The sequence below is a fragment of the Leopardus geoffroyi genome, chromosome A2, assembly GCF_018350155.1.
Source record: "Leopardus geoffroyi isolate Oge1 chromosome A2, O.geoffroyi_Oge1_pat1.0, whole genome shotgun sequence".
NCBI classification, from domain to species: Eukaryota; Metazoa; Chordata; class Mammalia; order Carnivora; family Felidae; genus Leopardus; species Leopardus geoffroyi.
Genome location: NC_059331.1, coordinates 20,754,945 through 20,768,733, shown reverse-complemented (window position 1 = coordinate 20,768,733; position 13,789 = coordinate 20,754,945). Strand labels below are relative to the sequence as shown.

General features: G+C 46.3%; 1 protein-coding gene across 7 annotated transcripts in view; it reads left to right on the top strand.

Annotated features, from left to right (window-relative positions):
- Positions 1–13,789, top strand: part of POC1A (POC1 centriolar protein A) — a 93,690-nt gene that overhangs the window by 55,037 nt on the left and 24,864 nt on the right. For 3 of the 7 annotated variants that reach the window (XM_045493034.1, XM_045493028.1, XM_045493027.1), the window contains exon 10: positions 2,637–2,726. The exons of the other annotated variants lie outside the window; for them this stretch is intronic. In XM_045493034.1, coding sequence (XP_045348990.1) covers positions 2,637–2,726 — 90 coding nt within the window. The remainder of the gene's footprint in view (positions 1–2,636; positions 2,727–13,789) is intronic. 7 annotated transcript variants of the gene reach the window in all.

The window sequence follows — 13,789 nt, the reverse complement described above, 5'->3', positions numbered from 1 at the left end:
GTGGGCTCTTTAAACCCAGAGGCACCCAGTAGGCCCTGCTTACAGTTGGGCAGGCAGATGTGTGTTTTTTTTTAGCAGCCAGGATGCACTAGGAGGGAGGATGGTACCCAGGGCAGTCCTCTGTGGGCCTCTGCCACCTGTCTTGCTGTCTTGGCTCCTTTTCTGCCCGTCAGTGCTGCTGCACCAGTCCAGTCACCTGCTCCTGAATCCACGTCCTGTGGCTCACCTGCCTCCTGCGTTGTCCTCAGTATCCCTGACTCCTGCCTCTTGCCCTCTAGACAGCGACACCTATATCAGCTCCCATCCTCCAGAGCCTGAGGAGCCTTTAGGGAAGCTGACAGGTAAGAGTCTCTGGCACCCGAGCTTGAGATGGCCTGGTGCTTATGGCTCAACATCTAAGCCCCCAGGTGAAGGTCTTCTTTGTGGAGCCTTTTGGGGAAGTGCCTCCAGGCAACAAGAGTAGGACCGAGTCCCAAAACAGCAGCAACAGTAGTGGTGGCAAGAGGATGGGGTTGTGGGATGAGACAGAGGCTGCGTCTCCTTCTCTGAGCGGCCCCTTTGAGTTATAGTTTCCTGCCACTGGAAAATTCTCATCCATTCCACAAACAGGTAGCTCCCTATCCAGAGAAGAGTGGCAGGAAGGCCTATCCAGGAAGGAAAAAAGGCCTATTTAATGATTTAAACCAACAGGAGGCATGGTTTCAGAAATCCTGGGCAAGGCATGGTGAGATACTCACAGTGTCATGAAGATGAAAGAACCTGCCTCTGGAATCCTCACAAGGCCCGGGGACCCTTGCGTCTAGTTCTGCGTGTGTCAGGATACATCGGGAGCATAAACCTGGGCGCTCACACACAACTTTGAGAGCTCTGTTATCTCATTCAAGGCTCTCAGAACTATCTGCTTTCCTTTCGCTCTGGCAGCCATAGTGTGGGTTCAGGGTCAGTGGAGATTCCACGTTGCATGTGGGGAAATGAGCCTAAATCATGGGACAGTGTGCAGTGGGATCCTGAGACCATGATGCTTTGCTACAAAGCATGCATGACCCAGGGCCACTGCTGTGATGCTGCCATTTTGCTGACAGTGGTAACAAGCATCTACAACCCTGTCAGGCCACGCTGATAAGTCTTCTTCACAGAAGAGCCAACAGAGGCCATGTGTGGTTATAAAACAGAGAGGGTGGGCAAGAACTGAGACTGTTGGGATGTGAGAGTCTTCTTCAGTTCCATGCTATTTTTTTCAAACCCAGAAACCTAAAAATGGAGGAAATGAGCCACAAGTGGAAATAGACCCAGTTGCTTAAGTCTGACTAAGACTTTGGGCTGCCTTCACCCCACCCCCACCCCCACCCCTCGCCGCCCGCCCTCTGTTCTCCAGCAGAACTATACTCAGCCTTTCAGCTTCTTTCCAGATGACATTTCCTCCATGCGGCCTTCCCTGGGAGGCCCACGGGTTGCAAATTCTTCCCGCCCCACCTACTGGAGCACTCACTCTGCTTGCTGGAGCAACCCCTCTTTCCTGTAGTCAGTTATTCACTGGTCTGTCTGGCCTCCCCAGAGGGCTGGGGCCTTGGTCTTCTTGTGGTGCCCAGCATGTCGCTGGAACCCAGAATGCTCTGGAAATCAGAGCTCGGTGGACACGTGCCTGCAGTCTGTGGGCAATATGGGTTGAACCTGTGAGGCAAGAGGCAGGCCCTGGCTCTTTCTTTTGGCATTTTTGATGGTCCCAGGCTAAATGAAGGAAATCACTTTCTGGCCTGGTTTGCCACTTTGGGGGCAGGTGCATGGGGTGGTATGGGCAGTAACTGGGCAGTGGAGCATGGTAGAATCTGCATATCTGGACTAGAAGTTTCAGTACTTCTCATTTTCAATGGAAAAAAGCCCTTTGCAGTTTATATTTTCCAGATTGGATGGCAGCGTTGGCCCATGTGTTGTAAGGGTGTTAGATAGTGCTTGTGTTTATGTTCTCATTGGTTACCATGGAAAAAATCAGAATAGATGGTTTCCATGGAGATTATCTTAAAATTAGTTTCTTTGAAGGTCTGGACATTGCTGCAGGGTTCACAGAATGCTTGTGGTGACATTGGGGGCTTTCTCTGCGGCAATGCCAAAGGCTGGTCCGAACATTCATGGATTGAGACAGATCTACCTCCTGGACTTGAAAGTGCCAGGACACCCGGCTGGGGACCCTCGTCAACTTCTTCCTAGGGTCCCACTTGCCTGGCCACCGCTCATTCCAGTCACCTGGGAACTTTTTCTTTTTTATTAAATGAAACAAAACAAAAAACCTTTGAATTGTGGAAAATTTCAAGCTCACACAAAAGGTAGAGAGACTAGTATAACAGACCCCCATGTACCTTTCATCTAGCTTCAGCATTTTGCCAATCTGTTTTGTTCATCTCCCCCACCCCCACCCCACACACGTTTTGTTTTGTTTTGTTTAGTGGAGTCGGAGTATTTTTGTTTAATCCCAGATACATTATTTTACCCTAAATAAAGACTTTTCTTCGTTGTGTAACTGTAGTGCTCTTTTTACACCCAACAAAATTAATAATTCCTTACTATCATCTGTCTAGTCCATATTCACATTTTTTCACATGTTTCAAGAATATGGCTTTGTGCTTCTTGTTCAAATAAAGATTTGGGAGGCTTTGAGAAAGTCCAATCTCTGCTCCCCACCGTGGTTCTGGTGCATGGAGAGACTGAGCAGTCTTGGCCCAGAGGTACAGGTAGGTTGGGGGCAGGAGGAGCTCTGGGATGCCTCTCTCCCACCATCCTTAGGGATATTTGTGTACTGTGAGCTCCAGGAACCCCTTGCTCCAGCCTGGAGATGGATCAGCTGCTGCCAGCTGTCCTGGGGCAGGCATCCGCTGGGGGGCGCTGTCCCTCTTTGCAGCCTGTGGGGGAGGCAGGGAGAGAGGTGATGTAACCTTGGTTCACAACAGCTGTATGCAAGTTAATTTTCCAGGAAGGGGAGGCTGGGAGACCCCACGGGATACAGCCTCCCTAGACTCCTCCCTGGGGGTGAGCGCTTTGGCCCAGAAGAGTCCCGCCGCCTCTGCAGGGTAGGCAGAGCCAGTCATGGTTATCTGTCCTGGCAGGCTTTGCTCGTGTCCTGAGATGCTACACAAAATATGAATTGCCAAGCTTGGAAGTGATGCCTGGGTGTGGTCGTTGCCTCTAACACTCTCCATTGAACTAAGTGCAAGGAGAGTTTAAAATAGCCAGCCTTTGTTCCCGAGGTTTTAAAAATTCAACCCCAGTAGTTACAATGAGCTGTCTTCAAGTGGATCTATAAATAAACTGCTACTGTTCCTCTTTGTCACCGAGAGCTTCGGCGTCTTCCAGAGACGTCGGCTCTGCCGCTCATCTTCATTAGCTGCCTCTCATCTGTGGGGCAGCTGCAGCCAGCAGCAGGCTGGGCTGACAGCGTGTAGTTGTAATGACAGCAACACGTTCCCTCTTAAAAAGCCACATTTTAAAAGCCAAGATTAACTACACAGGGAAAGATGTATTTTCACATAGGAGAAACCTGGCAGAGAGGTCACCATCACCATTGATCAAGGTCAGCACCACTAATAATATGTCCTGTTTGCATGAGTTCTGTGATGTCAGGTGCTTGGGCTTTTGTGGTGTTCTTGTCAAAAATGCTAACCTCGATTCAATCCTGAGAAAACTTCGGACAGACCCTAATTGAGGGACATTTGACAACATAACTGATCAGTACTCTTTGAAAGTGTCAAGGTCGGGGCACCTGGGTGGCTCAGTCAGTTAAGCGTCCGACTTCAGTTCAGGTCAGAGCCGTGTCTCTGTGCTGACCGCTCAGAGCCTGGAGGCTGCTTCAGATTCTGTGTCTCCCTCTCTGCCCCTCCCCTGCTCACGCTCTGTCTCTCAAAAATAAATAAATGTAAAAAATTAAAAAAAAAAAAGAAAGTGTCAAGGTCATGAAAGACAAGAGAAAACTGAGGAGCTGACCTAGGTTGCAAAAGACCAAGGAGAAATAACTAAATGCAGCATGAGGTCCCAGATGGGATTCTGGAACAGCAGGATCCAAGGACATTAGTAGGAAAACTGGTGGAGCTCAAGTGGGGTCCTTAGTTTGGTTAATGGTATTGTCCCAAGATTAATTTCCTGGTCTGATCATTGTACTAATGGTTATGTAAGACGTTAGCACTGGGGAAGCCTGGGGGAGGGATATATGGAAATTCTCTGTACTATTTTTTACAACTTTTTTCTAAGTCTAAAATTAGTTCAAAGCAGTTTAATTTTTTTTAAAAGAAAGTCTCCAGTCAACACTGGGCTTTAGCTCCCTCCCAGAGTGCCTCGGCCCCGGTGTTTGCTATGGAAGGGTAGGTGTTTCTGGCTCAAGGGAGAGGGTAGGTAACCCTGAGGTGCTCAGCGCGCAGCCTGGAGTGGGCCCTCAGTAACATTTGTGGAACGGAACTAAGCAAGAGCTGGCCCCAAGAGAAGCAGGTCATGTTCAGAGAGAGAATGAGCTGGCCGAGGTATTGGTCACTGGCATGGAGACTGTGCAGTGGCTTCATCTGGTTGTCTGTGTTGTCACTTGTGCGAATGCTTCAGAGGTGCATTGGCTCCAGGAACCCCGGGGCAGACTCAGCAGATGTCCTCTAGCATGAGCACAGGCCCGTGACCGGCCTGCCTTCTCCCGAGGCCTCTTGGGGTTGTGTGGAAGACTCTACCCCCACCGCTGCCCGGTTCCTCCTTGGCTCTGGCCCTGGCCCCCAGCTCTGCCTTGCGGCCCACTTGCGTGTGTTTCTGGCTATACTGGGTATGATGGTCCGGAGGGCTTCAGCGCCTAAAGGCCTGGGATGTTTCCCTGTTCCCTCAGAGCCCTTCCAGAGAGGAGGGCCAGGGACCCCCTCTGTGCCAAGGGAAGTTCTTGCTGCGTGATAGCCTGCTTGCTTTCTCATGGCCTCCACCCATTTGTAGTTGCTTAGCCTTCCTCTCCTGGCTCATCCTTGCTCCTTTCTCCCCAGAGTTTCCCTCACCTGGCTGTGTCCCTGCAGTGAGACAGACCTTTCCAGCTCCACTGCTTTCTCTTAGGGGCATCTTTGGATGTCGGAATGACTTCCCAGGTCCTGCTTATCAAGGCAATGCTTTCACTCCTTTGAAAACTTTGGCTTTTATACATCAGCCCTCTTGTATGTGGGGCAGTACTTGGAAACTCCCAGAGAGTGTGGCTGGGGGATAGCCGGAGGTTGTGGGGGCTAGAGCCTGGGAGTGGCTGTTAGACCCTGGGTGTGGGGGCCTCAGTCTTGATTTGGGCCTGGGGGAGGAGGTGGGGCACCTTGGTTTGTGCAGTTAGCATCTCCCATGTGCCAGGCGCGTCTGTGAGTGACACAGGTGTGATAGGATGCCACCTGCCTCAAAGGGACCACTCCCTGAGGAGAGGACTGTGAGGTGAGAAAGTGCACCCTGAGCTATCTGCAGTTCTAGGGTGGGTCGGGCACATGGATCCCTCATCCATTTTAGACCCATCCTTTGACCCCTTCACAATTCTCACTTCAAAGAATACTCTTTCCCCTTCCCATCAGTGGGGGCCTGGAATCAAAGGGTGGCTTTTAGACCCAAATGTGATCCATCGTTATGGAGCGTTTGATTCCATTCTGAGGCTGCCCCGTTGGCCCCAGGCCCCTGTGCCCCTGAGCCTGTTGGCTCCCTCTGTGCACACAGATGACCCAGCACCCTGCCTTCCTTGGGAGCCTACTGTGGGGAACACACGAAGGCACCCTGCACATTCATACTCTAGATGAAAGCCAACACAGTAACCAAATTCCATACTGATATTTAGGCTGGCTTGGAAGAACATTGGCAAGATTGCCGAACAATTAGATGATTTTAAGACACCAGAATTCCTCCTGGGTTCAGGGCTATGTTTAGAACCAGAAGTTTTCTCTCTTGTTGGACTCCAGGCCGGAACTCTAAATTATAGGGCAGACAAGACTGTTGTATATCTAGTCCACAAATATGTGTGGTGGATTCAGTACCAGGTTTCTTTTGAGTTCTGATTTGAGAAAATGGCCATGACTTTTTCCACTGGAAGAGCTGGAGAGGAGGGTGAGCTCAAGTGAGCTCCGTCCTATTTTCTGCTCTCCTTGCCAGCATCAGGTTTAGCAAACAGAGGCAGGCAGACATAGACACCTATTAACTTTTCATGAGGGCAAATTGTCAAAGCCAAAGGCCTGAGGCAAAGACTGTAAGAAACGTGTCCGTGAATCTCTGTACCTTCACTTAGCAGACTATGCAATGAGCAGTTGAATGAAAGATTAAGTTGAAAAGATTTAATCATGGTGCGTGTGTCTGTCCATTTCTTTCAGTTTTGTGCTCAGCCCTGCTTTGGAAACACAGTGACACACTTCAGTGTTTTTAGCGGGCGGTGGCCAGTCGGGCTGCTTCCTGGGTCTGTATGAGTTGGGTACCAATGAGGCAGCCTAGATCTTGGGCCCAGGTCACCTTCCTCTCCCTTTTGTGGTCCAGAGTCAAGCCGTGGACCAGTTCCTGGATACTTTTGTCTTTTACAGTTTCAGTTTCCAGAATAGGCTGAGCAGGGGGCAAGGTCCAGTGTTAGAGATTGAGAGAAGAGGAGAAATTTCCATCTTGAACAGGTGTTAATAATTGACCACCCCACTTACCATAGTGGGGAGTTCTGTCACGTCGGCTCACAGCATCTTTGTGGTAAATCTCCAGCCACTACTGGCTGCCGGCCAGGTGTTTGCAGACCTTGCATGTTCATGACTGTCAAGCTGCATAGGGACCCCTAAGTGGCTGGGGCCTAACATTCCATACACCTGGCAGCCGCTGCTTGGGAAATGCTGCCTGGGCACCTCCACTGATGACCAGGGAGATTGAGGCTTTGGGAATTGAACTGTACTGAAATGTGAGTCTGGTTTGGAACTATAATCACCATACCGATGGTGGACCTCATGGACCTCACCTGGAGCCTTCAGCCGTGGGTTTTGCCCCCTGGTGATGTCCAATGGAGACGTAGTGATTTTCACCTTGAGTACAGAGTGACTGTGATGGGTATGCAGTGTCATGATGGGCAGGTCGGGCTTCAGGGGCATTTCAGTTGTAACTGCATCTTTTTTTTTTTTTTTTTTTTTTAAAGTCAGGCTTGCATGGGGTGCCTGGGTGGCTCAGTCGGTTGGGCGTCCAACTTCGGCTCAGGTCATGATCTCGCGATTCGTGGGTTCGAGCCCTGCGTCAGGCTCTATGCTGACAGCTTCCAGAGCCTGGAGCCTGCTTCAGATTCTGTGTCTCCCTCTCTCTCTGCCCCTCCCCAGCTCACACTCTGTCTCTCTCTCTTTCTCTCAAAAATAAATAAACATTAAAAAAAATAAATAAAGTCAGGCTTGCTTATTTACTTATTTTAAAGCTTATTTATTTTGAGGGGGGGGGGGAGGGAGGGAGGGAGAATGAGTCCCAAGCAGGCTCTGCGCTGGCAGCATGGACCCCAATGCGGGGCTTGATCCCACGAACTGTGAGATTGCGACCTGAGCCAAAATCATGCATTTCATGCTCTACTGACTGAGCCAGCCATGAGCTCCAGCATTCACCATTAAAAAAAAAAAACCGCTCTAGGTGTTTGGACAAACATATACAGTTATATAATCACCACCACATTCAAGGTGCAGAATATTTCCATCATCCCAAAAGTTCCTTTTTGCCACTTTATATCAATCCACTCCTTCCACCTCCAGCCCCTGGCAACCACTAATCTGCTTTCTGTCACTACAGATTGGTTTGTGTTTTTCCGAATTTGATATAAATGGAATCATGTAGTTATATATTCTTTCTGGTCTGCCCCCCCCCCCCCCCGCCGCGCCCCACTCAGCCTAATTATTTTGAGATTCACCCTTGTTGTTAACATGTATCAGTAGTTCATTTGTTTTTAATGCTGAGGAGTACTCCATTGAATGGATTATAGCACATTTGTCTGCTCTTGTTGAACACTTGGGTTATTCCCAATTTTGGGCTATTACAAATAAAGTTGCTGTTAACTTTTATGTACTTATATTTCTATGGACATAATTTCCCTTTTTCTTGGGTACATACCTAGCTGTGGAATGGCTGGGACTTATAGGTATATGTTTAGCCTGTCAAGTAATTATCAGACTGTTTTCGAAAGTGGTTGTACCATCTTACATTCTCCCCAGCAGTGTCTGAGTTTGAATTTTTCTAACCTCCTTGTCAGCACTTGGTATGGTCAGTCTTTTTAACTTTAGACTGTTCTAATAGGTGTATACTGGTATCTTACTGTGATTTTAATTTGCATTTTGCTAACGACTAATGATGCAGAGCATCTTTTTATGTATCATTGCCATTTTTATATGTTCTTTGATGAAGTATCTGTTCACATCTTTGCTTATTTGTTTTTTGAATATTAGGGTTTTTTCTCATTGTTTTTGACAGTTCTAAAATATCTTGATATGTGACTTATAAATACTTTCTCCCAATCTGTAGTTTGCGTTTTCATTTTCTTTATTTTTTTATTTTTTTTTTTAACGTTTTATTTATTTTTGAGACAGAGACTGAGCATGAATGGGGAAGGGGCAGAGAGAGAGGGAGACACAGAATCGGAAACAGGCTACAGGCTCTGAGCCATCAGCCCAGAGCCTGACACGGGGCTCGAACTCACGGACCACGAGATCGTGACCTGAGATGAAGTTGGACACTCAACCGACTGAGCCACCCAGGCGCCCCTATTTTTTAATTTTTTTTAATGTTTATTTTTTGAGAGACAAAGAGACACACAGAGTGTGAGCGGGGGAGGGGCAGAGAGAGAGGGAGACACAGAATCTGAAGCAGGTTCCAGGCTCTGAGCTGTCAGCACAGAGCCTGATGCCGGGCTCGAACTCAGGAACCGTGAGATCGTGACCTGAGCCGAAGTCGGACGCCCAACCTACTGAGCCACCCAGGCACCCCTCTTTTTTTTTTTTAAGTTTATTTATTTATTTTGAGAGAGAGAGAGAGAGAGCGCGCATGGGGAAGGGGCAGAGAGAGGGAGACAGAATCCCAAGCAGGCTCCGTGCAGGCAGTGCAGAGCCTGATGTGGGCTCAAACTTATGAACAATGAGATCATGACCTGAGCTGAAGTCGGACACTTAACTGACTGAGCCACCCAGGCGTCCTGAGTTTTCATTTTCTTAACTGTCTTTCAAATAGTAGTTTTAAATTTTAATGAAGTTCATTTTATCAGTGCTTTCTTTTATGGGCCATTCTTTCAGTGTCATATCTAAGAAATCTTTGCCTAATCCAAAGTTACAAAGATTTTCTCCTATGTTTTAGGAAAGAAAATTATACAAATATTATAGTTTTAGGTTTTACATGTAGGTCTGTGATCCATTTTGAGTTACTTTTTGTATGTGGTGTAAAGTATGTAACAGAGTTCATTGTTTTACATATGGATAGCCAGTTGTTCCTGCAACTGTCTTTACTAAGTTGTTTGTGTAACTGTGTTAAAAATTAATTGACCAGATATCTGTGGATGTATTTCTGGACATTGTTTCTTCCATTGTTCTATTTGTCTGTCTTTTCACCAGTACCACGCTTGTCTTGGTTGCTGTAGCTTTAGACTAAGTGTTGAAATCAGGTAATGTGAATTTTCTCATTTTCTTCTTCTGTTCAAAATTGTTTTGGCTTCTCTAGTTGCTCTGCCTTTTCATACAGATTTTAGAATCAGCTTCTTGATTTCTATAGTTGATTTCAGGGAGAATTGAGATCTTAATAACATTGAGCCTTCAGTATATAAACATGGTACTTCATTGATATTGGTCTTCTTTGATTTTACTCATCAACGTTTGGTAGTTTTTTTGCATATATGTTATTAGACTTATATCTAAGCATTTTGTTGTGGGTTGAATGGTGGCCCCCCCAAAAGATATGTCTGTGTCCTGACCCCCAGAACCTGCAATTGTGATTTTATTTGGGAAAAGGATCCTTGACGATGGAATTAATTGGCCCTAAATCCAATGACAAGTGTCCTTATAAGAGATAGACAGAGAAGAAGATAAGGCCATGTGGAGATGGAGGTAGGGACTGGAGTTATGCATAAACTAGGGAATCCTGGAGCCACCAGAAGGTGGAAGAGGCAAGAACGGATTCTCCCTTAGTGCCTCCAGAGGGAAGGGATCTTGTTGATACCTTAATTTTGGATTTCTGATCTCTAGAACTCTGAGAATAAATTTCTCTTGTTTTAAGCCATCAAGTGTGACAATTTGTTAGAACAACCATAAGAAAGTAATAATAAAATTCATGAGGGGTGCCTGGGTGGCTCAATCGGTTAAGCATCTGACTCTTTGTCTCAGCTCAGGTCATGATTTCACAGTCTGTGAGATCAAGCCCCGAGATCTGCCCTTCCCCCACTCATGCTTATGTGCACTCTCTCTCAAAATAAATAAACTTGTTTAAAAAATTCATGATTTTTGGTGCTATTAAAAAGATAATGACCAAGGATTTTTGAAAATTAATGAAAGGTGTCAAACCATAGATCCAAAAACCTCAGAGAAAGGACAAGCAAGCTGAATAAAAAACAAAACTAAAACCCTGCACAAATTATATTGAAGCTTTTGAAAATCAAACATTAAGAGAAAATCTTGAAAGTCGACAGGAAAGAGACATTATATACAGAGCTGGTCAAAGGTAAGAATCAGAGATGAATTTTCATATGAAATTACACAATCCAGAAGACATTGAAGTAACATCTTAAAGCGTTGAAAGAAAAAACTGTCAACCCAGAATTCTGTACTTAGCAAAAATATCTCTTAAAAATGAAAGAGAAATAGACTTTTTTCGGACAAAAGCTGAAATAATTCACTACCAGCAAGTTTGGTCTATAAGGAATGTCTCTTTTCTCTCTCCTTTCCTTCTGGAATTCCACTCATACATGCTAGACAATTTGATATTGTCTCACAGTTTATGGATGCTCTGTTCTCTTTTTTTCACCCCTATTATCTTTCAGTTTGAGGAATTGATCAATGTTTAAGGACATTGATTTATTTTCCTCAGCTGAGCTGAGCCTATAAATAGCCCGTCAAAGCCATTCTTCATCTCAGTTACTGGGTTTCTTATTTCTAGCATTTGCGTGGACTCTTTCTTGTAATTTCTATCTCCCTGGTGGAATTCCGGATCTGTCTGTGTGTATTGTCCGCATTTTCCAATTCGACCTTTAACATGTTAGTCATTGTTATTTTAAATTGTATGTCTGATAGTACCAACGTCGAAGTCCTCTGATTCTGCTAATTACTTTCTGTCTGACAGTGTCTTTTTCCTGGCCTTTTGTGTGTCTCGTAATTTTTGATTAAATGCTGTACATCATGGTTAGGACAGTAGAGACAGAAGTAAATAGTCTTATCAGGAGTTGAGCTGAGTTTAGTGTTACTGTGTACTTAGGTGAGGTCTGGGTGTTGGAGGGTTTTTCTCAATGTTCCTGCTCCACCCCCAGCTTTCAACCTTCCTTGGGGGCCTGTTCCTCAGAGGGCATCTATTTCCATGCTCTTACACCTCCCCTAGCAATAGGCTGCTGGTGCAAGGTTGTTGGTGCTGGCTAGCTTTGTTGCAAGTCTCCTCTGTTAGCCTGGCCCCAGCTTTAGTCTTAGACAGGCCCTATATCCCTGGGTCTTAGAAGTAGGGCATTCTTAGTAGCCCATCCCCTCCCTCAGCCTTAGGAAGCCTGAGTGATGTTGGCTCAGGATGGTTTCTTGCCTCTCCTCACCAGGGGCAGCGGGGTTTTATCTTTGCTCATCTCCCAATAGCTTATGGGTTTTGTTCTGTAGGAGAGAAGGGTCCTGTTAGGGTTTCATGCCTTTTCCGTGTCAGCTGCCTTCCTCTGGGTTTGCACCCTCAGGGATGGTTTTCTCCCATCTCCTGCCCTGCCGCCAATCTTTGTCATGAATTCCCAGTGGAGGTCTGTGAAAAACTTGTGAGTGGATGCAAACTCCATTTGTGTCTGTGGCTCCCAGGGGTTCTTCACTCTCACACTCTCTATACTCAGCCTCTAGCAGTTTGTTGGCTTAACTCAGTTCTTCTTACCCACTTATATAGTACCCAATGCCCCTTCCTCCTGTGCTTTGCCATAGGTGAACTGATGTTCACTTCCTGTTTTCCTTAGATGAGTCTGCCTTTCCTTAGATTTCAGGCTAGCTGTTTGCTTTGTGACTTCAGTTCTCTGATTTAAGAAAGTTTTGGATTGCTATTCTTGCAATTGCTATATTGTAATTCTTTTGGATTGCTAGTCTTTTTCTTGTTAGGATGGGGTTAATGTTTTACCCAACTTTCTACATCCTAGGCAGAGGCTCCTTATCCATATCTGCATCTTGATGATGAATAAGTGAGACCATAGTCAGTCCAGATGGGTTGACTTCATGTCACAAGGAAGACCTGCAGGCTATTTTGTTGTTGTGTTTTTTAATGAAAATTTATGGTTAGTGACCCATGTGTTTAAGTGACTGAGATCAACCACAGGTATTTCTGCAGTTTCTACTGTGTGCAAAGTGTGAGTTCCTGGTGGCATGTGATAGGCTGGCAGCAGCAGAAACTGAGACAAGCAATTTAACCTACTATGAGAGCCCAGGATCCCACACCAGGGTGGGGTGAGAGGGGACCCCTACACACCCCAAGTGAGATTTCCACAGTTAAACAGATTTGTCTTTTCTGAGTTTTCACCTTTTTAAAAAAAATTTTTTTTTAGTGTTTTATTTATTTTTGAGAGAGAGAGTGAGAGCATGCAAGTGGGGGGGGGGGAGAGAGAGAGAGAATGAGAATGAGAGAATCTCAAGCAGGCTCCATGCTGTCTGTGTACAGCCCAATGCGGGGCTCTATCTCAAACCGTGAAAGCATGACCTGAGCTGAAATCAAGAGTTGGATGCTTAATCAAGTGAGTCACTCCAGTCAGGTGCCCTCCCCCTCACTTTTTTTTTTAATGTTTGTGTATTTATTTTGAGAGAGAGAGTACAAGCAGGGGAGGAACAGAGAGAGGGAGAGAATAGAGAATCCCTAGCAGGCCCCAGCACTGTCAGCATAGAGCCCGATGCAAGAATCGATCCCACGAACTGAACCATGAGATCACGACCTGAGCTGAAATTAAGAATTGGACGCTTAACCAACTAAGATACCCCACCTTTTTTTTATTTTGATGTTAAGCTGTTTATATTTGGGGTGCCTGGGTGGCTCAGTCAGTTGAGTAGCTGACTCTTGATTTCTGCTCAAGTTATGATCCCAGGGTCATGGGATCAATCCCTGTGTCGGGCTCCGTGCTGAGTGTGGAATCTGCTTAAGATTCTCTCTCTCTCCCTCTGTCCCTCTCCCCCACTGGCACACTCTCTCTCCCTCTTTCTCTAAAATAAAAAAATAACAATAATAAATAATGAGATGTTTATATTTGGCACAAGTGAAAGATGACAACTTGGTACAGCTCTGTTGGTATGTACATGTAGGCTAATGTGACTTTACTCATGCATGCTATGCCTGCGAACCACCAGGCAGGGCCCCAGGACCCTTTGATGTTGAATGGGCAAAGCACTGATAGGATTTTCCTCCTTCAGTGCTGCTCCAGTTATTCCATCACTATCATTACTCACGGCCCTGGCGCGTGTGTCCCTTCCCACTCTCGTTTGTCATCTTATCTCTGCTTATCGCTTGTTTGCCAAGCTCTGGGAAATACCACATCTCCAGGGTGCTGGAGTGCAGGTGAGTGGCCACAATGCTGTGTCAGGTGGGGCTGTTGGCCCTTTGTCTTGGGAAGGTTTCACTACACAGGAATGTCACCGTGGTG